The following is a 27,197-nucleotide window of genomic DNA, read 5'->3' on the forward strand; positions in this document are numbered from 1 at the left end:
CATTCAGCAGAGGGAGCAGATTGATTAAACCTTTGTTTTCAGGACTGTACAGAGGGTATCAAGGAGGTTTGTGAAAACAAAGCAAGTAAGCAAGAAAGCCTGTATTGCTTTGTGCTCCCATAAGATAGATACAAGAGGTAAATGGAGGAAAGAAATCAGTGTTTCCTATGTGGAATAAAATGGAGAGTAGAGAAGTGTTAGTCTCAAGGCTCTAATCCAACAAATATTTAAACAGTTACTTGGAGTATACTTTAAACTTGTCAAGCAAGATTTTTCCTACCTTCTGCACAGCAACGTGAAACTTTAAGGATGGGGTTTCTTTATTACTAGTGTTTAAATATTTTGTTATACCGGGAAACAGCAGAGAAAAAGTTGGGAAAATTCAATCTTGATTTTTTCATAGCATTTTCCTGGACATAAGGGCAAAAGCCTGTGCCAAGTCAGACCAACAAAGAGGGTCAACATAAGCAAGACTGACTACAACTGTCCTGAATTTATGTACAATAGTTTTCATTCATAATTTTCCATATTCCCTTTGATTACATTCTTTGTAGAGCAAGCATTTAAAAAAAATGCCTTGAAATTTATTAACAGAACAGCAATATATAAATCATCAAGTGGTAAAATCATAGACTAAAAAGGTATTTTTCGCATTTCAGTAAGACCCGTTTGGGAATTACAACAGAATCTTCTAGATTTACCATTTATCAAGCTCCAGAAATGAATGGTGGCAACATATATATATTGCAATTTTATTTCATTCGCTCAAACAAAACAAAAGTTAGCATGTAAGAAATTTAAAATGACACAAATATGGTAAAAATAGCAGAGAATGAACTGAAAAAAACTAAAAAGGAGACAAACCTAAATGCATGAAAATTCAACATTCATTAGTGTTTCATCTTCAGTTTTGATTGACACTTGATGCTTGAAAACTTTTTTAAACAATGAACTTGAAATCATGACAACTATCTGAAGAGATTTCAGCACCAGCACTAAGATTTATACATTCAGTTTGTTTGCAACTGACTTGTTAGCCACTTGTGTATAGCACAGATTTATCACAGATCAGATCACAGTGTTGAGGAAAGCAATACCTTCCTGGAATTAGAAAGGATCTCCTAAACTGTACTCAGTTTAAGACATCCACTGTACAAAAGCACAGAACCATCATAATATGGTTTTTAAAGAACTTAGTTCAACAGTGAGCAAAATAACCTTAGCTTCTGTAGTTCATTTTAATTATGGAAATCTCAATATGACAGCAAGTGTTTACAGTAAGCTTTAATTCAATTAGATTTTCTGGAAAGGACCAATTCAGCAATATGAGATTATGTAAAGTATGTATGTAGAAACAGCACACACACAAAAAAAAGACATCTGCTCTTCTTTCTTTTAAACAGAAATCATGTTAATTTTAGACCAAGGCACAAACGTTTAGTGCATAAACCAGGTTCCCCCTCTCCCCCACAATCTGACAGTTTAATTGTTTAATATTACTTTGGACCACTTATACCCATTACATTTCTAGTAGGCTACTCCTGAACTTCCCTAACAAACAAAATCAAACATGATTTCTGACAAGAATAAACTTCCTTAATGTTAAAATGTTTGCAAAAACAAAAGTTATCAAAGATGAAAATGCCTCCTTTTATTTCACGCTTGCTGCAATTTGTTTAATGCCTTCACTAATGCATGCAGAAAGATGATCAGTTTTTGGAAAGATAATTATATATTGATTTAGGTAATATTTCCATTGTAAACAATTTTACAATTTGAGTCTCTATAGAAACAGGAACATGTTTAAACTGGAGAAAAATTCCTCATTCAAGCCTTTCAGAAGCAGAAAGTGCTGTTGATTTGCTTTGGTTTCCAGCACTTAGGAGCTATTTAAAGCTTTTGTTCTATGAATGGAGCTAAGTAAGCTGTAACATGAATAATGCCTCCAAAACCATAGGTATTTTTTTTCCTAATCAGCAGATAGCAAAAAAATATGGCACTATTACAGCTCAGAAAAATTCAAGATGCAATGAAAAAGTGCAGATTTGATCCACAATATTTCCCAAAGTATTACGGATCTGCCTTGCAGGATTTTTATTCCACTGAATTTTATTAGTTTAAACTAAGATTTGCATATATGAGGTATTTTAACAATTTTTTAAACCATGGGAAAGAGGAAAGTGTCATCTGCCCTGAAAAGTTCTCACCTTGTTTTCTAAAGCTAATGCTGCCCCACTACTGTTCTTCTGCTTCCCTTTTTCTGCTTTGACCTAATGCTCCATCATAGCCCTTGCCCTTGTTTCCTCAGAGTCAAAAAGCAGCCTCAGAGAATACAGGAGCAGGTAATTGTTGTGCATCCTGTATTACCACAGGTGCATCACTGGTAATAGCTGATAAATTTAAATCGACTTGGATTTTGATCAAGTAAAGAAATGAAACAAAAATGAGATGGGAGTTTTAGAACCATTACTGAATCGGAAATACAAATAACTCAAGAAATGATACAAAAAGGATTAAGTACCTGGTTCTGTTAACATGGTTACTGATAAAAGTCACAAAATTTTCCTCATTATTACACATGCATGTAATATGAGGAAAAATAGTGCAGAAATTAATCAAAATATTTTTAAACCAAAACTGTCACCTTCCCCCCCCTCCCACCCCAACTTTTTTCCTTGGCATTAATTAAGCCTTAAAAATGAAAAAGGCTACTTAATATTTATGACATGCAATGTTTTTTGTTTAATTAAAAAGCTGATTGTGTTGTGTTACCTTACAAAAATATCCACATGCATAAATCTTAAAAAAAAAAGTCTGAAAATCTACTGTAAATCTACAACATACTAATGATTTACATTTGACCACTGGTTTGTATTATGTAGAAGTCTTAGATTTGGTAAAGCATTGTAACGATTTAGGAAGGCATCTACATCTTTAAACTCTGGACTGCTTGCTTTTTTGTTTACAAAATTGCATGAAGGCTAACTAGAGAGGCTTCCTATCATAAAATTCCAAAAACTTGATATGCCATCGCTTTCTAGGTGATATTCCCTTTAAAGCATACACTTCTAATTATTTCATATTTTGTGATCTGAACTTACATGTCTGCTCTTTGAAGTTATTAATGGAAATATCAAATATGATAGGAAGACAAACCTGAGATACATTTGCAGTACAACAGTATAGCTTGCTAAATCCTTCATTAATAAAGAAAACCTCTCTGAAAAGCCTTCCCAAGCTTTTCTCCTTTTTTGTGTTAACAATGAATTCTGAAATATGTGCAATTTTATCTTGACATGAGAACATCTCAATGCACTGTGATCTTGTCTGACAAATGTGGGAATTTCTGCATAATCATTACAGTAACTTTTAAGACTCTTTTCCACCCTGCTGTAAAGGTCAGAAAAAAGCAGCAAACTAGGAAGGAAAAAGCATATCACCAGAGTGATGTGTCTGAAAGTTTTCAGAATGTCGTTTTCCCCTCCTTCCAAGTGTCTGTCTCCAGTTTCTTCTAACAGCTCACAAAATGTAGTCGACTTTATACCAAGTGAAAGAGTCACATTGGCTTAGTCCTAGTCTTTCTATGCAGTATTTGATTTGCTCAGTTCTTGCCTGATTGCTGATTAGGGAAGGAAAAAAGCATAAATTAACATTACATATTTAAAAAATACACTCGCCTAGACTGACACATCTGTCCTTTGAACAAAAAGTTCATCCTACCAGAAGCCATCTTGTTAAAAATACAGTATACTGGACCTTAAGATTGTTTGACACCACGAAACAGAATTTAATTCTGACCCAGATTACATCTTTTTTCCGGTATAAAATATTCTGATATTTGATACTTCAGTCTGTTTCTCTCTGTCTCCGCCCACACTATTGCCTTTTTAATGGAGGGAACCACCACCAGTTCACATGTCAGGAGGAGGATTTGGGTTCTATACTGACTTCCACCATATTGTTTAAGTGGTCACAGTATGTAGCATAGAAGACAAAGCAAGCAAAAAAGGGAAGAAAAAAGAGGCAAGGGAGTTGCTACATTAATGCATACAATTATTCATCCCAGTATTGAAAAATTAGTGTGGGACCATGAGTAATTCCAGGGGCAAGTTAATGATAGAAAGGGAAGGGAGCTGTCATTTGATTCATAAATATCTACACTATCATAATTTCAATGGTGTCACCCTCTGCAGCATGGCCTGCTAAGGTGAGGAGGTGGTGTCACTGGCCCTTCCACCACTAGTTCCAAGCTCCAGTTCCTCTGTTTTTTGGAAATTTTGATAATACAGTGTCATTGGAAATGGGCTGTGTTGGGTATAATTCAAAAGTCCTTTTCTCCCACAAGCACAATGGCACCAAACATTACAAACTTAGAACAATGACGTAGATACAAATTTGAGAAAATGTTTAAAAGTCAACATTTTTTTTAACATATGCATGTCAAACTTGCAGCCCTCACAAAGTTAAATTGTGGCCTTTGACTGACAGTACTGTGTTATCAGTTAATGCTCAGAACATACCACCTGATTAATTTTTTTAATGTTACAGATTACTATAAATGGAAGGAGTGCTTCAGGTTGATTTGCAATCATCTACAAAAAAGAAGCGGTTCAGAGGTATTGATAATCAGCTTTGTTTATTATGCCAAAGGAGTTATAATGTGGCACTGGTTAGACAACAGCATCTAGACAGAAATTACTGGAATCCATCTGCAAATAGTATGCACACAGTTGCATAACATACATTACATCATATAATTAATTACAATCCCTAAGTAATTTATTATAAAATCCTTGTTTTTACTTTGGTCTTGATCATTTTTAGGCACCAACAAGGAGATGTAAAATACCAACCAGTAGCTGAATTTGTGGAGAATAATATCGCAGAAGACTGGTTAAACACACAATGCTTGGCGGCACTTTACATGCTATAAGAAGTGAACCCATATCATAGAATTATAGAAGATCAGGGTTGGAAGAGACCTCAGGAGGTCATCCAGTCTAACCCCATATCTTTACAGTGATATGTGAAATTGGCTCCTTTGTTGATGGCACTGGCATTCCTGAGACCCCAGGTATTTTGCATAGTGGCAGTACTGTGAACCAAATTCTTAAAGGGAAAAAGTTGAGATATACTATAAAAGAACACACCCAAGCACTTGTTGCCCTTAAAAAATGCTACCTACATGTCTTCTTTGGAAAGCATAAAGATGTGTTTGAACTCCCAAAGGGTACAGGACTTACGAGACCTGTTCCATGCATCTAGTGTGCATTCCACTCTCAATGACCTATTGTGCACAAAGGAGAGCTTCAATATCGCAGAATGGATCAAGCAATTTGAAGAAGATGAATCTGCGACAAAGCCAACTTTCGGGATGGTGCGGTGATACATTAAGATGGTTGAGTCTTTGCTGCTCTTTATTTGATCTGTCAGGACTGCTAATTGGAATTTGCACCTCACAGCACTAGAAGACTTAGTTAAATGCTTTTTTGCTTTCGATTTAACCAACTATTTGGCAATGATTGCCTGGTATCTCACTGAAGTAAGAGGTGTAGAAAAGTCTGACCCTGATATACGAGAGGAATTTCAAAGAGGAAATCGGGTTGTTTAAAGGTTGCCAGTTCCCTTCTCTTCAGCTGGTTCAGACAATGGCCTATCACATGAAAAAGAGAGCAATGGAAGTCATTGGGGGAGTTGGTGGGCATAACACAGCACCCGCATGCTCTTGTTTTTCAGGTATGCAGCAGAATCATTAAAAATATTACCAGAAAGAAGAGACTCAGTAGTACTGTGCCTGTCCAAATCAAAATAATTGACTCCACAAACATCTTCAATGTCACAATGAAGCTACTGTCTCATACTCACACAAACAAGCTGACCACACACACCTTGCAGGAAAAACACTCCAGCACGCATAGAATTACTCAAAGAATTTTGTTGTCGCATGGTGTAATGAAGCTGCTGCCTTGTATTGTTCTGTGAGTTCTTCGTAGGTCCCATGAGGAGGTTGACGCTACAATTATTTTGCATGCCATCAATGCCACAGAAACAGGTGCTCCGGAGCTCTGGATTTTGGATTTCTCTGTGAGACCCTACCCAAGATTTCTGCAAGATTGTTTTAGTGCTTGCTGCTGGGGAACAGACTTGCCATATATCCCTCAGCAATGTGTTCCTATCACTTGAACCACCAAAAGCCACCACACTGCCAGGTTTCCATGCCCTTTCAGGATGTAACACCACTGCAAGGTTAGCTGGAAAGACCAAACGATCTTATTGGAAGGCATTTGATTCAACTAAGCCTCTCTCCCTCATTCTGAAGATGCTTGGCACAGCTGAGACAGTCACTGATGAGATCATAAATGCACTAGGAGTCGTCCATATGTCAAATTTACCATTTGAAGACTAACATTACATCACTTGCAGAGTTACAGTGGTGGATGTTTTCCAAGAAGCAGACAAATGGAGAAAAATTGCCACTGACAAGGGGTGCATTACACCTGCTCCTGAATCAATCCTTCAGCTAATCAAATGCTAGTATATAAAGGCCAGATCCTAACTGCCCTGCAAATGACTGGCCAGAAGCCTGCCTTGTATGGAGATGTATGAGTGCGCCACGGACAAAGATCAATGTGACAATGTGTGTAGCTGTTGTGCCCCTGATGGAGACAATACCAACAGTGACTTTGATGAATAAATGTTTTCAGTTCTACATGTCAAGGCTAACTTCCTTAGGATTAGCCAAGATCATTGTCATTTTTATGTAAGCAATGCAACCCTGTGTTAAAATATAATTAAAAAGGTGATTTTTAAACAGTTTCTCAAGTATATAGCTACATATTTATTTTAGATTTGTCATGTTTTGTACCACTGTGTTAGTGGGAAAAGGGCTTTTGAATGATACCCAACTCAATCCATTCCCAATTACAATGTATTATCAAGATTTCCACCAATCAGAGGACCTGGACCTGGGAGCTGAGGGAGAGGAGTGTCTTCCCCCTGCTATGCTGCAGAGGGCGACACCACTGAAATTATGACTAGATTTTTATGAATCAAATGATACCTCCTTTATCTTTCCATCACTAACTTGGTCCACAGAATAATATTTTCCTAAATTATGCTTCCAGACTACATACTATTTTCTATATAATGTGAAAGTAGCCAACAACCACTCTGCTCAGGGCTGATTAACTCATCACTGGACACTAGGCAAACATACACAGATGCTGCTTAGTTTAAACTAAGCAACATCCATGCACTAGGAGCCAGTCACTGACTGGCTTGGATAGAAAAGGATTAATTTACTCCTCTCCTGTCCATGTCAGTCAGCTATTAGCTCCTGCTGTGTGGACACTGCTCCATTAACCTCCTGGTCCCTGCCTCCCCAGGTCTCTGAGCGGTCCCTCTCCTGGCTGGCTTCCCTATTCCAGCACCTGGATAATGGCAGCCAAGCTCGGGGTGGTCGTCTGGTTCAGTTACTGGTGCAACAGCTAGCCCCATGACAGTCAGGAGGAGCAGCAGTGCTAGCTACCCCATTGCCCATTAAGGTTTGACCTCACCATCCTTCCATCATGACAGGGGGGCAGTGGGACTAAATTTAAATAAGCAGCTTTGTGACCTGGTGAATAGGGTCACAGAACCACTCAGGTTGTCTCTCCTTTGTCTGAATTGGGTCCTAAGTACATGCCTATATTGCCTATTTCTTAATCTGGCCTTGACTCTGCTACTCTGATTATAATGATTAATGATAAATATTAAGTAGTGTCATCAATACTGCCAACCCAAATTAAAAAAAAAAAAAAAAAACTACGCCACCCTCCAAAAAAAATCCTGAGACTGGTTTTCAAATTATGAAATTAAAACAACAATTTTGGAGTTATTTGACTTTTGGTTTTTTGAGCCTTTAATGGTCATATTTTCAAACTCTCCAAAACCCAAGAGGGTTAGAAATCTACTTATTTTAAAATGAAAGCTGTGATTAATGTAAAATCCCACCTCCTTGAATCATGTGATTAAGAAAAACACCAAATATCAAGAATTACGATACAATGTTGAAAGCAGTCATTGGGCTAAAATGGATAAATACTGACTGCTTTGAAATATGTGACTCAACTGCTCTGGCTTTTAAGTGGTACATTATTATATGACAATCTTGCCTTTCCTAAACTAAAGCAACATCATGAGATGGTAAACATCTGCAAGGAGGATCTTGCTCAATTTCTGCACCCATCCATCCACTTTTAAAAGACAGACATTGTTCAGCATCATTGCTCTATCCAAAAACCCTGCAGATAAGGTATAAAGTACCTGATTGTGCAAGAATAATCAAAACAATTAGGATAAGTTAGTTTTTCTTTTACTACAGGATAGTGAGAAAATGAGTGAACATTAGAAAGAGCAGTTCTATCATGAATTTGGCATTCTAGAATCCTCAGAATGTAGACAGAATCTTGAAAGTAAGTTTCCATTTCTGCATCTTTTCACCTTTAAGAAATGCTTATCCATTCTTTAAGACTTGGAGATCCAAAATATGTAGTGAATCAAGTTCATACTCACCATCAATGAGTTCTTCCTTTAATTTTGTTAATTCCTTTCTCATTTCATCTAAAATATCCTATGGTATCAGAATACAAGTAATAATAAATTAGTGTGGTTTAAACTTTCAGGTAAGAAAAAATTTGAAATTCTAATTTTTGTTCATTTTGAAACATCTCAAACTTATATTCCAGTCTGTATCTATATCTTCAAAATTCACCCTTAAACTCCTTTACTATTAGTGAGTAATAAAAATCCTATTTTAAAAATATGCTGCCCAAATCTTATAACTGATTTATACGGCGCTTATCCCACCTAAGGTAGGAGGTACTTGAGTTACAACGATGTATCCACAAATTTCATGTTCTCCCACAACAAGTGGTGGCAATTTATGTAAAACTAGGAGGCATAGCTATAACTATAATTGCCCTGCAGATAAGATGTGAAAGACCAAAACAAAGAAAGAGAGAACCTAGACCAACAAATTATTCTCAGTTACACAGATAAAAATAAGTAGAATCTGACAGTAGTGCTACCATAATGCCCTTCTCTCATCTCTATCGCCTTTCCTATTGCTGATTTGATATTTTAGATAATGATTTTCTGAAAATGCATTTAAATCTAGAGTGTGAAGGAATACAATTCTTGTGAAAATGTACTTTTCAACTTGGCATCATCGATAATCATTGAGAACAACAAAGAAGCATCCAAAGGATTGCTGTCTTGCTAAAACTTTACCATTCTCCTCAATTGTTAAGATGGTACACTTTTTTGTTATAGCTGAAAATATTAAATCAAACACAATATTCATTATCAGTTAAAACAATCTTGAGACTATATTGTTGACTTGCTATATGTCATTGCAAAATTACAGCTTGTAGAAAGTATTTAACCAGATATAAAAAAAACAAAAACAAAAAACACACCTTCCTGGATTTAGGTTTGAAACTAGGAAAAGGTTAAAGTTTGGTATTAAATCAAGAACTGTTGAAAGTCTTTAACAGTTCTGCTATTACTTATTCTGAAAAGGTTTCTACTGAAGGTACTATATACCTGCTTCAATCTGTCATAGTCTAGCCCTTCTGACTGCACTCCATTGGCACTGGTTTGCCCAGATGGTGTAGATTTTGGTCTGTAGAACATAAAAAGAAGCGATGTATTACAGGTCTCTAATTACTGTATGTAGGCTTATTACAAAGCAGACATTCCCCCCCAAAAAATTAATGTGTTTTCTTAATAGTTACTGTCTTCCAAGATTGTGATAAAGAATTAGAATGAAAAGAGGATTTTTACAAAGATGTAGGCAGCCCAAGAAACACCAAAGCTGTACATACAGAATGGAAACCACCAGTAAAGGGCATTTTCCTGACATGGAAATATTACATTAATATATAATGACAAGGTGGGTGAGGTAATATCTTTTATTGGACCAATTTCTGTTAGCAAAAGTAACAAGCTTTTGAGGTATGCAGAGCTGTTCTTCAGGTTACCATAACTAACACAGGTACAACACTGCAAACAAATAATATATAATGAGTTATTAGTTCAAAACAGGAACAATTCAACAAGCAGAACTATTTTTTCAGTGATCTCTTATTTTTTCCTCCAAGAGCACATGAGAAAGGAAGAGTATCCCCTCTAAATTTATCTTGTAAATCTTTTATATATTTTTATTTTTTAGCTTAACTTCTTGCTCATTAAAAAGGGGCCTATGTCACAATGACCTTTCCCCTCTGACTAAAGAAGGCAGTATGCTGACCTTGCTACAATATAATACATGGTGTACCTCCAAAAAGAATGCTGGATTGATCTATTCAAAACATGCTTGCAAACTGTGTGAACCAGATGACTGCAATATTTACAGAAATTACTAGTTTGGAAGTTGTAACACATTTCTGATGCACATAATCTTTTCCTTTAAATCACCTATAAATTTGTTTGCAGAAGACTGCCACATTTAAAAAAAAATTCTGCATGCAGAGCTAACATTCTTAAATAAACAAGCTACATAGGAAGTTTTCAATAAACTCTCCACATTTGTGTTTTCTGCCGTCTTCCATCCATGTAGTGTACATCGCTCACACTTGGGAACATACATACTTACTGCAGATATATTCATGTCTCAGGAAATGTTTGCCTGATGGGCTATTGGGGTACATGCAAGGGATGAAGGTTTTAAGAATAAAATTCAACCATCTTCCTTGAAAATTATGCATTAACTTCCCCTGGATTCCTAGACACTTTTGAGACTTGATAGTAATTCCTGTGTAGTAGCATACCCAGGATCTCAGGCCCTGCAATAAATTGGCTCACATGGGCCTTGATTTAGGTAGGCTACACATGCCTTGGAGAGTTCAGTAGACTCTATATGACCCTCAGAGTGGCATGGGAGGAAGCAGTAGATGCCTGAAGCAGCCATCCTCTGCCCTCCCCTCTACCCGTTGCTATCCAGAATGGGCCACTCCTCTTGTCTAGTTTACCTATTGAGTATTTTAAATAAAATTGTGGCCACTCTGCCAAAGATTCTTGATGTTTGTCTCTCTTCATATTTACCTCATGACACTGAACAACTTAAGCTGAAAATTCATATTTAGTTTTGGTGAATTAATTACTTTTGAAATCCTTTCTTCTTCTAACACCTTGCTTCTGCGTCATTCTGGGACCATTTTTTTAAACCACATGCTTCTGTTTGCAGAATGATTAAGTTTACAGCTGATTTCAACATTTGCTTTTCCTTATGTTAGAATTAACCTGGTGTATTTATGGTAAAGAATCTCCCTAGTGGGGTAGGAGGAAGCAGGTTCTCTTTCACTGTCTCTCTGTGCTGCGCTGCTCTGAATAGGAACGTAGAGCGAGGCTGCAGTTTTTGGCTTTGGAGCTTTTATGTAAGAGAAACACTTAAAAAAAAAAATTGTGTTTCTCCTAGCTTTTGTCATCCCAAGATGAAGCTTTATTTACTGAAAGTAGGGCCGTCTGTGGCTGGGAGCAGAAGCCAGCATGGGGACACAGCTCAGCAACAAATTTCCCCTCCATGCAGGATATATAACATGGCCTCAGTTCTTCCCACAGCTCCATAAACACAAAGCAGAAAATTTACGAGTAATTAAAAAAAAACTGATAAAGTGAGGTGGGAGCTTGTCAAAACTCCCTCCTTTTAATGTCTTCTCTTCTTTCCTTTGCCTTGCCATTTAGCTAATCCCTTTACATTTAGCCAAACTCAGGAAAGCTGTATCCCCCCGGCCCCAAAAGCGAACAGAAAAATATCATGGAACTAATACAATGCTCGCAATTCATCATTATTTTCAAGTTGTATCCCTTTTCCTTATAGCCTAAACAGAAAAGACAAAGGGTAAATTCTTTGGGACATCCACTGTCTATTACACTATGTTTTTACAATGCTTAGAACAGTAGGCCCCATTCTTGGTTAACCTCTAAGTGCTACCTAAGTTGATAGAAATCTCTCTGGAAAATATTTCTAATGGAAGGAGAAAAACTTTACCACTCCCCACCCGCTGCCTCAGCTTTTCAGTTGGACTGGTACTGTACACTCTGCTACCAGATAAGCTTTTTCCAATATTACAGAAACTTTTCTAACTTGTGTGATTCCAAGCAGAACATGGGCTTTCCCCTGCACTATAGTCTAGGCCTGTGGTGTGTGCAAAAGGATATTAATTGAAAAACAAATCTGAGATACAAGAGTTGAGATTTTTTCCCACAACCAATTTATATAGGCCATTTTTTAACCTATTTGAAAAATCTGACACCCAAAATACACATTTATGCCCACAGTATAATACTGGAGAGGAGACACTTGAAACCAATATGTCTGTGGGTTTATCTACACTAGAAATGCTACAGCAGCACAACTGCAGCTGCACTGTCGTAGCATTATTGCAGTTATGGAAGGGGTTCTTTCGTCACTGTAATAAATTCACCTCTACAAGATGCGGTAGCTAGGTCGATGGAAGAATTCTTCCATCGACCTAGAGGTGTCTGTACCGGGGCTTAGGTTGGCTTAATTACATTGCACAGGGTATGAATTTTTTCACAGCTCTAAGTGATGTAGTTAAGATGACCTAGGTGCAGTGTAGAACAGCCCTGAGGCTGTTCACCTTTTCTAGAAAGCAAAATCCTCAGTGCAGATTGAAGAATCCAGCATTTTATTTTAGTAGTTTCATGGGTAACATGAAGAAAAAAAACACCTCAAATTTTCTGAATTAGAGCAAATTGAAATAAAAGTTGATCCAAGGATTTTAAGCTAAACTGTGAGCCAATAAGATGTTAGAATATATGGAAAGTTAAATAATTGTACAGTGGAAGTAGTTGAAAACTATAGTTCACCTTGCACCCCAAAGAACAACTACACAGTCTGTGCTAATGCTATGAAGCCAAGTCACAGACTGAAGTCTGTTGTATAATCTTTAGATACTGAACTCTACTATATTTCTAGATAAAAAAAACTCCTTGTTTGAAACTTACAAAGTTAACTTTCCAGCAATTGCTGTTTCACCGCAAATCTGCAAATACTATTGAAAATGAACAAAGAAGCTGGTAGCAAAATGTGTCCCTCAGACATTTAGTTAAGAGAATCTAAGCATTATTTTTGTTTTCACACAGGTAGTTTTCCATATATCAAAAGTTCTTCTACACACTCCATAGATGGCCCATCAGTCCCTGAGGATTTCCATCAAGTCTCATTTAACTGTTCCCACTCTCAGTGTCTTGCTTTCTGACTAAAAAGCCCTGAGTGGGAAAATGGGAGCTATTATTCCAGAGACCAATAGTGTGATTGCTGACTAATGACAATAGGAACAAAGTACATACATGGAACGGCAGAATTTAGCCCTTACAAACACAGACTGCTTATGGATTAGAGCTTTAAAAAACATTGCCAGTGTTTGCACTCCTAGTCACATTTCCCATCAACATTACAATCATAATTTGTCTGAGAACTGGATAAGAAAGGGTCTATAGAATAGAAAAACCTAAATTCTACTACTCAGTGTGAAGAAATTCAAATTATATGTTTTTCCTTCATCGATGCCTTGGTTTCTTGCAATAAAGGTATTTTGTTCAATCAATCCTATCAACTCTAATTTCCTTTGGAATTTGTTTCCACTTACACTATTTGGTACCCTTCATTTCTCACATCTGCACTTGTAACTGGCTACTGATACTGCCAAGAGAAACTACTATCTAATGAAAACACAGCCTCCAAAATATCTCAACCATGAATTCCTGAAACCTGTCATTATGCAAGGCACTGCATTTAGCCGTATGGAGTGGAAATCCATCAACTTCAAAATTTGTTAGTCTCTAAGGTGCCACAAGTACTCCTGTTCTTTTTGCGGATACAGACCAACAGGGCTGCTACTCTGAAACCTGTCATGAATTCCTGAGATTGCTTCTGAGCTCCCCCATGTGGTGATTCATAGCATTACCTATCAAGACTGTGAGCCAACTATAATGCGCAATAAGAAAACTTGATTTAAACATGCAAGATAAAGCTTTGATTCATGCTAACATGCAAAATACCACCACCAAAGATAATTAGCTAATGGGGGAACTTTTCATACAAAAGAACAGGTAGTCACCACAGTGTTTGCTTTCATGAAAAAGACATTAGCAAAAACAATTTTTAAAAAGTTGAGAAATTTGTCAGTAATTTTCTAGATTGCACCACGCTTTTTTTTTTTTTTTAGTGAAAACTATTTTAATCCTGTACCATTTTGTCCAGAAATATATTTAGTCTTTTAAAGTACTTTCTTAAGGCACTTTATTTAGGCACTTTATTTAAAAACAATTTAACTCTTTGAACACTGGCATTTTAAAAACTGCTAAATTAGTTGCTTTGTATGACAGATGCATAGTTTCACTCCCCGCAAAAGTTTAAAATATGCCCAAAATTACTCAATCACAATTCTGCAAATGTCTTTGCAACATAAACATGTTAATATGTTGAATGAGCAGGGTATGCATTTACCATGTCCTCTCTTTTAAATAAGGATCTTTTAGACATTTATGTTAGACAAAATCTATTCAGTGAGCAGATCAACTTTACTGTATGATGAACAGCATCTATTCTTTTAGATGGTGATAACAGTTGTGAAATACATTCTGGGATGAAATACATTCTCGGGAAGTTAGTAGCTAGATGATTCTATGCGCCAATCTTACTACTTTGAAAAACCGTAGCTTCTCAGGACATTACACCTTAATAAGGTGCTCTTCAGAAGCTGCAATCAGACATACAGTTATACTGTAATCCACATGTTTAAATTACTGTATAATTGAGATATTTTATATAAGTGAAATTAAAAGTTGCACAGCATTACTTTACAATGAGATCTATTTTTGACTATAGGATTGTTCTTTGGGTCACTATTGATGAGATGTTGAATTATTTTAAATCACATGGGAAAACATGGTGCATTCTGCAATTGGGGATGAACAGAAATTATATTGCACCCAAGCAGCATGACATACATCTTAAGCACCTTATTTTGAATTGATAGCAGATAAACTGCCTTGCATTTAAAATTACCAATGAAGCTACCTATCTTTAAGGATTCTGAATATGGATACAACTATAACTGAAGGAAAGACAGACAAATTGTTAAGAGGAGTTTTATGTCAGTGGTTCTCAACCAGAGGTCCGGGGCCCTCTGGAGGGCCACAAGCAGGTTTCAGGGGGGGAGGGGGGAGGCTGCCACGCATGGCGCGCAGTAGACTTGCTAGGGCCCAGGGCAGAAAGCCAAAGCCCCACGGCAAGGGACTGCAGCCCAGGACCCTGAGCCCCGCCACCCTAGGCTGAAGCTGAAGCAAGTTAGCTTTGCGGTGCCCGAGCAACTGCCTGCTTCCTACCCCTTAATGTCGGCCCTGGCTTTTATATGCAGAAAAACAGTTGTTGTGACTCCTGTGGAGTTTTTATTGCATGTGGGGGGGGGGGGGGGGCGAGGCGGGCTCGGAAAGGAAAAGGTTGAGAACCCCTGCTTTATATCATTTGTGTTTGTGGTGATTACCAATCCATGTAGAAAAAGCCCAGCCCTGTTCTAGTCAAGTTGGTTAATTTAAAAAAAGTCTCAAACCCTAACAGGATGATACCTGTTTAATGAATCATAGAACCTGTTTTCAGAAACAATCAGATTTTTCCATGGAGACTCCCGTCTATGAAGGGGGAAAAACACTAACTTAGGCTATATTAGAACTAGGTTATATGCAGTTTTAGAAAATGAGTTATATTACAGTTTAAATTACTATACCAATTAAATCCTGAACACTAAAGGAAAGGATACTTAAGTCATTTAGAAGCTTAATTTTAAATAGGATAAGTAGGTATTTTATTTATTTTGCACATTTACTATGAATACCAACCTCCCTGTTGAGTCTCCTTGCTGAGTTATTCTGGAAAAAAAGATAAAAAAAATCCTGCTTTACTTGTCAATTTTTCCAGACATGTCCAACAATCCTCATATGCAACTTAGGTCTTCTCTGCATATGTTAGAGGGAGACTGAAGCAGGGCCTAGCAAGAAGGAGACTCCTACTACCTGTAAATTGAGCTTTGGTGACAAAGCATTAAACAGTGGACCAATGTACTCTAAGCAGCCGTGCTCACTGACTAACTAGGGACAGAAAGGCCTTCATAAAGACAGTTCTCAGCATACGTCTTTGCTGAGGAACAGACGTCAAGATTTCAGTGACTTGTAAGGTATGAAAGGACCTTCCCATGGCAACCTTAACACACATTCTATTGAAGCTTTTTTCCCCTCAGCCCATGAAGTGTCCGTGGCCAATGCTGATGGGGGAAGAGTCTTGGCAGCTCTAAATAAAAAAGTAAGACCTTTATCCGCTTGGATCTGCTGCTGCTAGAAAAAAAATTACTTTTTTGGATACCTTTCCAGGTGACAAATATGGAGTCCTTGTGTGACTGGATGCGTTCTACATAAATACAACTAAAAGGCTCTGACTCACTCAAAACTATGCCAAAATCTCTCCTTGGAGGATTTAGAAGATGGGCAAAATCTTGGTGGGGCAGTTTCCTGCTATGAAAGAAGACTCAGACTTGTGAATAAATACTTGGACTGTTCTGAAAACAGCTTTATTCTTACAGAGGGTCATAAAACATTCTTAACAGGAGATGGCAGCTCTCCGGCTCATCTGATTGAAGCAATCATGATGATAAAGGCTGTTTTAAAAATGAAGAGGAAGTTATTTAACTGGAGGTTCTTCTAGATGTGTGGTCCCTATCTGTATTCCGCTGAGGGTTTACACATGCGCACCATGCATCCGGCACACCATGAGCCTGGAATCAGAGAATTTAAAAGTAGTAGTGTCTGTTGGTCTGTGCATGTGCCCTGAACTTGCTGCATGGTTTCATCCACGGTTATAAAGGGAGGAGCGGACTGACTGCGTCTCCAGTTCCTTCTCCACTGCAAATCAACAGATCTGCAGCAGAGAGGAAGGAGGGCAGAAAGTGGAATACAGATAGGGACCACACATCTCAAAGAACCTCCAGTTACAGATAAGTAGCCTCTTCCTCATCTTTGAGTGATAGTCCCTATTGCATTCCATTGAGGGCGACCAGCAAGCTAAGTTGGAAAAGGGCACAAGAATGTAGATGGGAGAGATGAGTGGAAGACAGCTGCACTGAAAGAGGCATCTGCCACTGAGTCTTGCACCAAGGCATAATAAGTAGCGAAGGTGTGACTCAAACTCCATGTGGCCACTCTACATATATCCTGAAGTGGCACGTCCTAGAGGGAGGCCATGGTCGCAGCATGGGCTCTTGTTGAGTTGGCCCACGCTCCGAGGGTGACTGCCGCCCCTTAACTCTTTCAGCTATTGCAATAAACAGTCAGAGATCTCCTGATCGATTTTATCCTGTGTAAGTAGAAGGCTAAGGCCCTACGGACATCTAGGGAGTGGAGTCTCTGTTACTCTTCCAAAGTGTGCCATTTTGGGAAGAAAACAGCTAAGTGGATAGGTTGATTAATGTGAAATTGGAAGACTACCTTTGGCAGAAGTTTGGGATGCAGAGGCGAGGAAATTTTATCAGTACAGAAAGTCATGAAAGGAGAGCCCGCCATCATGGCCCCAGGCTCGCCAACTCTTCCTGCTGACATGATAACCAACAAAAACACGAACCAACAAACACAACATGATAACCAACAAAAAACAGGCCCCCAAACTATTTTATTCAAACTACTAGACACTACCTAAAAACAACAATTTGTAAAAATTAACTATATACAAGGTTGCTTGAAAAAGTGCGTCACAAGCAAATGGACAGCAATTGTTCCAACCTGGACCATACGGCGGTGAGAAGGAACTGGAGATGAAGTTGGTCTGCCCTGCCCTTTATCACCTTGGATGAAACCATAAGGCCAGTTCAGGGAGCACGTGCAGTCCAATTGACACTACTACTTTTAAATTCTCCAGCTCTGGATGCATGGTGGTACAGACGCAGGGTGCGCATGTGTAAACCCTCAGTGTAATACAGTAGGTACCATCACTCGAAGAACACCACAGATTTTAAAACCAAGTTTAGACTCCACAGATGGACCACAAGGTTAAACTTGGTTTCAGGCAAGATATAGCACTAACAAAACATCTGATATAGAAATGAACTCCTGTTATGAACTTTTCCATTTTCCTTCTGATTGCGCCAAGAATGTAAATTTATCCCTGAAGGATGGTTGGTCATTGGTTATGAAAGCATGTGTCCCACAGACCATTGTTTAAAACAGCGGTTCTCAAACTGTGGGTCGGGACTCCAAAGTGGGTTGCAACCCCCTTTGAATGGGGTCACCAGGGCAGGCTTAGACTTGTTGGGGCCCGTGGCTGATGCCTGAGCCCCACTGCCCAAGGCCAAAGCCTGTGAGCTTCAGCCCTGGGCGGCAGGCCCCAGGTTGCAGGCCCCCTGCCTGGGACTGAAGCCTTGATCTTCAGCTTTGGCCCACTGCCCAGAGCAGTTGGGCTTGGGCTTTGGCCCCCCCACCCACGGCAGTGGGGCTTGGGTGGACTCAGGCTTCGGTCCCCCCTGCTGGGGTTGCATTCATTCCTCAATCCTCCTCAAAACTCAGTATCAATATTCCTATACCCATAAAAACATCAGAAATGAAATCTATTCAGCTGCCTTACTTACAATAGTTAGATGGTATTTATTATTTTTATTCCAATATTTTTTATGCACAACGAGTAATGACAATGCTGCACATCTGAAAAAGATAAGTACTGGTTTAAAAAGTGTGTACCTGGAGATAACAGGTGACTTGCTTCCATTCACTGTATTTGTTCTTTCCCAAGGTTTCCTTGTTAGTTCTTTAGATATATAAATAAAAACATTAGAGACACCAGCTTTCATATTCATTCATCACTAACAACGCATATGAAGTAACGTCAGGTAGCTATGGACTTAAGATACTTAATTTTTACCATCTTGCATTAATTCTTCAAAATTAAACCACCACCTGGAAAACTATTATCTTTTATTTATTTATTTTTTTTATCAGTTACACTATGTGTAGTGCAGGTATCACCTAACTGTTTCACTTTGTCTTTGTATAGTACATTGTGCAAGAGGGCCATAAGATCGGCTGGGACCTTTAAGTGTTACTCCAACAATCACCTCTTTAGATTCATTGTATTCATATTAATGTTGAAAGCTAGCCTCATGTATACTCAAGTTCTGTGCTCCATCTAGTGGAGTATGTTTTCAGTTCTATTAGAAATTCTCTCCAAGAAGTTTTGGCTCACTACCTTGAGTCACCTACAGCACTCTAGATATAAATAAGGGTACATGATCATGGGCAATGAAATGCACTTCTGTCTAACAGTTAAGGATGACTGCATAAGTCACTGGCAGGGTACAGCCAAGAATCAGCTATTTGTGATTAACTGCAACAAATAAAAGTCCATTACTCTGTCTAGAGTCCTGTTGTAGTTATTATATATCATTTGAGGAGCCATGCTGCAGAGATATTAGAGGTATACACTTTACTAATATAAGTTTAGAGATATTAGTATACAAGTATACTTTGTCAGGATACAGTAATAACTGCCAATAGTCCAGGTCTGACCATAGTTGTCTTTGTTTTTTTCCCCCCATTGAACTCCTATCCCTGCCAGTGTCCTGTGATTGTTGTCAGGCAATTTGCTTGATAGGGAACAGAGAAGAAGGCTGCCAGTTGCCTCTTACTCCCACACACTCAACTCAGTGGGTCCCTGCACTGAGATGGGAGTTCTGGGGCAATTTCTCTTGGTGTATGACACCTGCTCTTCCCCAGTGGTATGAGATGTTTGCACTACTACCGGATAGCAACAGAAACTTAGCCATTCAATGGCAGAATACATGAGGTTTTGATTATGGGACAAAAAACAGATGGCAAATTCAGTAGTCTACATTTACAGCTTTGTCCCCACATAATACTATTATATCAATGACTGCCTATCCTGCAAACACATTGCCATTAGCTTCTGTTAATTTTTTAAAACTTTGAATCCAGTTCACGTGTTTGCAGCTGTACATTTCATGTGCAGTTTTACGTTTAGCTATGTATGGTAAATGCCAGACAACAAACCTATTTAAAAATCGCATGACTTTGTTCACCTCAACTTTGTTCAAAGAGTGTGTACTATTTATATTAAGGCTATCAGTGGATTTGTGGACAGTAACATAAGAGAAAATAGTTAAGATTAACCATAAATGGGGATAATTTGAGCTTTAGACAAATTATTACCAACGAATAAAAACAAGATTTATTTTTAACTACTGATCATACTAAGATACTTATATCATTTCATTTTCATGATAAAACACTCAGGATTATGAATTCTGATATCATAACAAAACAGTTTTTAATAAAACTTCAGCACTAACACTTAAAGGGAATTTTGAAAAGTTAAAGTGCACTTCACAGATTTATACTACTTACCAGGTGTGCTTGTTGAAGAAGGCTTAGAAGTTGAAGGCTCTGATTCTTCCTGATTAAAATGAGGAGAAAAAGCTTTAGAATCCTGCAAATCTGGTCAGATTGATGTAAAGTTGTTTAACGGAATTGTTTATATTTTTATAGCTAAATCTTTTTCAGGCAGTTAATGAGCTCTGTTCACATAAAATCTCACTAGAAGTACAGAAGAAATTTGTAAGAACTAAACTAAATGTTTAAGACAACCCCATTGTACTTGTACCCTTTGAAAAAATGGAGGTTATATTTTTCCATTAAGACAAGCTGTAAATGATTTGTAATTTGAACCACTAGAATAGCTTTCTTATATGGCCTGGTATTAAATAATTCAAAGCCGGCAAAATAATAATCAATTTACAGTTTTATCCTCTTTCTGCTCTGGTTCTGTTGATCCCTTTTCAGCAATTCTTCTCCTAAAAGACAGAAACATGAGTTAAGAATGAAAGGGAGATGGCTTAAGTACCAAAGTTATAGCTACAAAATGGAAAATATTTGTTTAGTAATGTTAAAGGCATACACGACTTGAAATCTAGATCAACTTAAAAACAGGAAAAAGCAGTTTCAAGTATACACTTTCCACTGAGTCTTCTAGCCAACACCAGTGGTTTTGCAATCACATTTTCTTATTTAAAATGTTGGTTTTTGCTCCCACCCCGCTGAGCAAAAGACACACACAGAGGAAACTAGCTACTTGACTATTCACGAGTGAAAATAAAGTTGACTGTACACAAAGTGCTATGAACGCACAAAGGAAAAATATTTCTGTAATTTTTCAGTTGTAGATTACAATAGTAGGTACATTCTAAGATAGAGGAATGATTTTTAAGTTCACAGTATTCCTTTAAGATTACTGTGAAACTATCATACTATCTACAGCTGTGTAAGAATACAATTATTTGTTTACCTCCTGGCCAGCAGGGCGCTCATTTCTTCCATTAATCCACTGCCTCCCAAGGGAAGTGGTCCATTTCCACGAACACTGTCTGTTTTAGATGAAACTCCTCCACTTGAATTAGAGAACTCTTCACTCTTTATGACAGTACACAAAATAATAGTATATTTGAGAACTATTGAATAAATTCATGATTTTACATTCATGCAGAAAAACACTAATGTAACTTACTACAACAAAAATCACCTGGGCATAAAATACAGCTTCAATGAATACATCTAACAACTCTGCTTTAATTAGTCAAGTTGCTCTCTGGGTAGACCTATTCCTGCTATTCAAGTTATTAATATGTTAGTAGAAATTATTTCAAAGTTACCCTCATAGAATTTAGAAGTGTAAGTCACAGACAAATCCAGATTTACATTTACCCGTGACACTTTCCTAAGTTTGGCTCCAGCGAGTGCAGCTGCTAGTCCAGTTAAAGGGCGACTGTCTTCAGACATAGATCCCATAGAAAATCCAGAGGTAGGGAGAGGAGGGGCAGGAGGTGGAGGAGGAACAGGAGGAGGAACTTGGCTAGGAAGAGGAGGCGGTGGCGGTGGCCCTGAGGGTGGAAGTGGAGGTGGTGGTGGTGGACCTGGGGGAGGTGGGATTGCTGCTGAAGACGGGGCTGGGCCAGGTGGTAGTGGAGGTGGGGGTGGAGGTGCAGGTGGTCCTTGGATGACACCTATTTGAAACGAAAAACAACATTAAGAATTAAGACGAGCTGGATTTTATTTCCATTGAAATAAGGGCTTTTCTTCTTAGTACATACTAAGAAAAAAAATAGTCTTCCTAAATTAACTAGAAAAATATTGTGTCTTGTTTAAACACAGGAAAAATAATCCACCTTGGGGAAAACAAGTTTTTTAAAATACATTAATAAGCATTATATTGTACATAATGCTGTAGAAGAAAAGAGGTTAGCCAAGAGAATCCTTAGACATGCAACACAATGACACTAGTCAGTCTTTTCACTATAACAAAAAAACTGCTACATAAACAGAAAAGTGGACAGAATTTTAAAAGAAAACCAATAAGGAGTAACACAAGCACTACAGATTATAAGAGAAAAACACTCCTTCACCTGATAACTCAAAATGGGTCTCAGAATGCAAACCTAAAATGGAATGTTACTTTGCAAGCAGGTGCTCCCACTCCACCCAAACATTTAAACAAACCTTTTAAAAGTTATTGTTAAACTGAAAGTTCTGAAACTTGATTTCTAGACTTACATAAATACATCTTATCTGTAAATATTTCAGAACTTAACTCTAATTATTAAATACAAAATACATTAGTGAGTTAGAGAATTGTTATTCTTGTAAGATAAAGTTTATAGGGAGAGCAACTGTTTTTAATTTTGTGAAAAAAATACATTTCATATGACTCCTTTAATTCTCTAAATTGAGAATGATATGCAGTATGCTTTGAGGAAGAGCATTGTTTAAGTATTACTACAAATGCAAAAAAAGAGTTTATTCCATGAGCACAAACAAGCAAACTATATATGAAACTAACTTAAATTTTTTTTTTAACTTTTTCTGATTATTATAAAACATCTTAATATATTATTTGAGTGGAAGATCATCATCCAACTTAGTAAATTTAAGAGCTTGACTTCACGTAAAAGTTGCACCACTTTAGCTAAAATTAGTATTTAGTTTAACTGGTGCAGACGTATGCATGGATACTCAAATCTTTTTAATCCTTAGAAGATTAAGGTTTAAGGTTTAAGATTGTTTATGTCAACTTAAAACCTGTTGATTGTTGACTTGCATTATTTTAAACTAGGTTTATATCAAATTAAGAGCATGCACAAGCTTTTGCATCACTGTAACTAGAATTTAGAACTAATTGTAGCTAAACTGGTGTGACTCTGTCCGGGGTGGGCAAACTATGGCCCGGGGGCCACATCCGGACCTTCAGTCGTTTTAATCTGGACCTTGAGCTCCAGCTGGGGAGCAGGGTCAGGGGCTTGCCCCACTCTGCGTGTGCCATGACTCTGCGCAGCTCCCAGAAGCAGCAGCATGTCCCCCCTCCGGCTCCTACATGTAGGCACAGCCGGGGGGCTTCACACGCTGCCCCTGCCCCAAACGCTGCCTCCGCAGCTCCCATTGGCTGGGAACCATGGCCAATGTGAGCTGCAGGGGTGGCGCCTGCGGATAGGGCAGTGGGCAGAGCCGCCTGGCCGTGCCTCTGCGGAGGAGTCAGAGGGGAGTCATGCTGCTGCTTCTGGGAGCTGCTTGAGGTAAGTGCCATCCGGAGCCTGCACCCCTGACCCCCTCCTGTGGCCTACCCCCCGCCCCAGCACTGATCCCCTCCCACCCTCCGAACCCCACGGTCCCAGCCCGGAGCACCCTCCTGCACCTCAAACCCCTCATCCCCAGCCCCACCTCAGAGCCCGCACACACACCCCACATCCCTACTCCCCGCCCCAGCCCAGAGCCCCCTCTCGCACCCTAAACTCCTCATTTCTGGCCCGACCCCAGAGCCTGTAAGCCCAGCTGGAGCCCTCGCCCCCTCCCACATCCTAACCCCCAATGTCATGAGTACTGATGGCCCACCACACAATTTCCATACCTAGATGTGGCCCTCGGGCCAAAAAGTTTGCTCACCCCTGCTCTATGTGTAGATCTGGTCTAGCACATGAGTGTGTGTATTCACAAATTCACACAGTCCAGATATATCTTGTAGTAATTACATACATATAGCTAATACTTGAACTACCTCATAAGTATCAGTAAATGGTTCAGATTACTTTTCACTAAGACCAATTCACACATTCAAAGCTCCATCATATGCTCCTTGGTTCACACTGCAATTAGGAATTTACTACTACTACCTAGTTTCAGGGAATTCTAAATAAACTAATGATGCAGAATTCAAATAATCACGACTCAAATAGTTCTTGAAAAATAAGACCCAACGATTCTAGATATGTAGTTAAATCTTTCACAGAGCATATTATCCCAACTCTTCTTCTCTTCAGAGCTTTATAATATCCTCTATCATCCCTTCAAAAACTGTATTTTGTTGCAGTATTAAGATCACTGCAATTTTCAAAAGTATTCTATTAATTTAAGACAATAAAGGGTTTGATGCAAATTGGTTTTGGGTGCGTTCCTGATTAGTTAATTAATAGCAATAACAGAAAGCCTTACCCTGCTGGGTCGGAGGTTCAATCAGCTGAGAGGCTGCCTGCAAGACTGGCTCAGAAGCAGAGGAGTCTCCCAGCACAGAGTTTAGAGAGTTCTCAACAGAGGCAGGGGTAGCTGCAGAGGGAGAAGGGAGAACACTAGGCTTGGATGAGGGAGTTGAGGCATTAGGGGAGCTAGGAGAAGGCGAAGTTTGAGGTCCAGAGAGTGAGATAGGTGGAAAGGAAGGCAGTGGTGGTGGAGGCGGCGGCGTTGAATCTGAGGTAGAAGGTGAAGGAACTGGGTAAGTTACAGACTCAGGAAGCCCATTGGGAGGAGGAGGAGACTGGGGCATTTGGGACACAGAACTAGAAGCAGAAATTGGCAGGACAGGTCTTGGACCAGTAGCTTTGCCTGGTGGGCTGCTGATCATTACTGGCGGAGATGGGGGAAGTGGTGCAAAACTGGGAGCAGACCAGACAATGGACTTTGTATTTGGAGGCAAAGAAGTTGGGGCATTCACAGGAGAAGGTGGTCGAGAATTTTTGTTCAGAGGACGAGGAACTGTAGCATAATGGGGAAGAACAGGGTGGAAGGCAGAGCCTAAAGATGTAGCAAAACGTGATGCGGAATGCCTTAGTGGCGGTGTAGGGGGAGTGGAAGTTGGTGGTGCAGTAGTCACTACAGCGTAATCCGGAGTGGAATCTGACCCTGGAGCTGATATTGCTTTTGCATATGATGGAGGAGGTGCTGAAGGAGGCTGGCAACTGGAGTATTCAGGAAGTGGTGTGCTATACAGGGAGTTGTCGAAAGATGAAGCTGGACAGAAGATGGAAAGCAGCAGCAAAGGCAGGATAAAAAAGGAGAGAGAGAAAAAGGGAGCTAATGAAGCAACAAAATCAGCATTCAAACAAAATGTATAAATGTAGACTATAGTTAGTACCAGAGGATTAGGCACAAGTGAAAATACTGATAGGAAAGTTTTTACATACTATAAAAATCTACTTTTTATTTCACCAACTATTTTTGTGCCAACATTTGAATTTACAAGCACATTTTGGAAATCTAAAGAACTATGGCATAAGTTCTCAAATTCCATTAGTGAAATGGATTAGGCAACAGGATTTACTAATTGGTCCTTCCATATCAGCTTTACCTTTGATTGGTTGCAACTCAAGTGTAGTGATCTTAACATTCATTCTAATTTCACCAATAAAACTAACATTAGACAGTAAGTAAACCTGATTCTTCCCCTCCCCAGAATAGGGAGATCACTCCATACAAGAGTAAAAATATTCAAAGTGTAACACAAAGAAATCAATACTTTCTTCTCAAGCAATTTGTTTTACATTCGATGGTTTAGTTTCACCAGCAGTTGATTTCTCACATGCATTAAGTTAAGTTAAGTAATTAAGAAATGCTTAACTACATGTATCATTACATTACAAAATTCAGAAAGCGAAGTTAGCTCCTGGCTTATCTTTGGATCCCAGCTTGCTGCAGATAGTTTGCTACAGGTTATAGCTACTGATGCATCAAAAACTGATATCTTAATATAAACCATATTAATTGATAAATAAGAAATAAGACTCTTGGTGTGATATTTGCCTTGTGATGTTACCAAGCTGGCCTATGCATGTGCACACATCTAGAGTGTACAGATTCTCTTAAGCCAATGGTATCATTATCAGAATACATAAGAATGTATATGGTCTTGCTTAATTGATCAAAGTAGACTAGAAAGTATTTAGAAATGTTAATCTTCAAATGGTCATGTCTTCGGGTGCCAACAAATTCAAAAACCTTTTGTGCAATTAGAAAATACAGTAAACAATAAGCACCATTTACTCATTTTATTTCAGTTATTGGAAATTATGACAATTCTAGAGAAAAGGATGTTCTCCTGAGGTCAGGCATCCAGAATTACAATAGTTAAATAAAAGAAGCTAATCCCAGAAAAATTAAGATATATGCGATTGAGAAACAGATTTTATCTTCACATAAATACTTACTGTCAACTCTGCCCTGTCCCACTCCATTGACCAAACACACAGTCAAGCCAGTACTTGAATACATTCAGTTTTGAAATTCTTACCAGCATTTGAAATTCTTCTCTCTCTCTCCCACTCCAGTTGTTCCCTTTCTAATTGTTCCTGACGTTCTCTTTCTTGTCTTTCCCGTTCAAGTCGTTCAAGTCTCTCTCGATCTTGCCTCTCCCTTTCTTGTTTCTCCCTTTCTAGGCGTTCCTGCCGTTCCCTTTCTTGCCGCTCTCTCTCCAGCTGCTCCTGTTCTAGTTGCTCTCTCTCAAGTCTTTCCCTTTCTAGTCTCTCTCTCTCCAGCCTCTCCCGTTCCATTCTCTCACGATCCAGTCTCTCCCGTTCAAGCTCCTTCTGCCGTTGCTGCTCTTGCAACTGTCTGCAATAGAGAAAACAAGGGAAAGGTTAAACTGAAGAAAAGATGCAGGAGTACTATAAACTAACAAAATATGTGCAAATTTGCTTTGTCATTAAAGTTTTTTGTGTGTGCATTTGCCTAAGGATGCTGTTGTAAGAAGTCTTGACTAAGATAAAAAGGTGGTTTTTAGAACATGTTGTCTAGCATGTGCTAAATCTATAGTAATAGCTGATGTT

General features: G+C 38.6%; 1 protein-coding gene across 12 annotated transcripts in view; it reads right to left on the bottom strand.

Annotated features, from left to right (window-relative positions):
* Positions 1 to 738: 738 nt before the first annotated feature.
* The window catches only part of ENAH (ENAH actin regulator), a 171,905-nt gene continuing 145,446 nt past the window's right edge, over positions 739 to 27,197 (bottom strand). For 2 of the 12 annotated variants that reach the window (XM_054021358.1, XM_054021363.1), the window contains 12 exons: positions 26,663 to 26,982; positions 24,595 to 25,386; positions 21,820 to 22,118; positions 21,404 to 21,528; positions 20,858 to 20,912; positions 20,467 to 20,515; positions 18,787 to 18,853; positions 15,907 to 15,936; positions 15,637 to 15,699; positions 9,586 to 9,664; positions 8,554 to 8,611; positions 4,620 to 5,653 (listed from right to left, as the gene is read on the bottom strand). In XM_054021358.1, coding sequence (XP_053877333.1) covers positions 5,535 to 5,653; positions 8,554 to 8,611; positions 9,586 to 9,664; positions 15,637 to 15,699; positions 15,907 to 15,936; positions 18,787 to 18,853; positions 20,467 to 20,515; positions 20,858 to 20,912; positions 21,404 to 21,528; positions 21,820 to 22,118; positions 24,595 to 25,386; positions 26,663 to 26,982 — 2,056 coding nt within the window. In that variant the 3' untranslated portion in view covers positions 4,620 to 5,534. Of the gene's footprint in view, positions 3,620 to 4,619; positions 5,654 to 8,553; positions 8,612 to 9,585; positions 9,665 to 15,636; positions 15,700 to 15,906; positions 15,937 to 18,786; positions 18,854 to 20,466; positions 20,516 to 20,857; positions 20,913 to 21,403; positions 21,529 to 21,819; positions 22,119 to 24,594; positions 25,387 to 26,662; positions 26,983 to 27,197 lie in introns of those variants that run through there. The other 10 variants (XM_054021360.1, XM_054021369.1, XM_054021364.1 and 7 more) reach the window with 10 other exon arrangements.

Source organism: Malaclemys terrapin, chromosome 3, assembly GCF_027887155.1.
Source record: "Malaclemys terrapin pileata isolate rMalTer1 chromosome 3, rMalTer1.hap1, whole genome shotgun sequence".
Lineage (NCBI taxonomy): Eukaryota > Metazoa > Chordata > Testudines > Emydidae > Malaclemys > Malaclemys terrapin.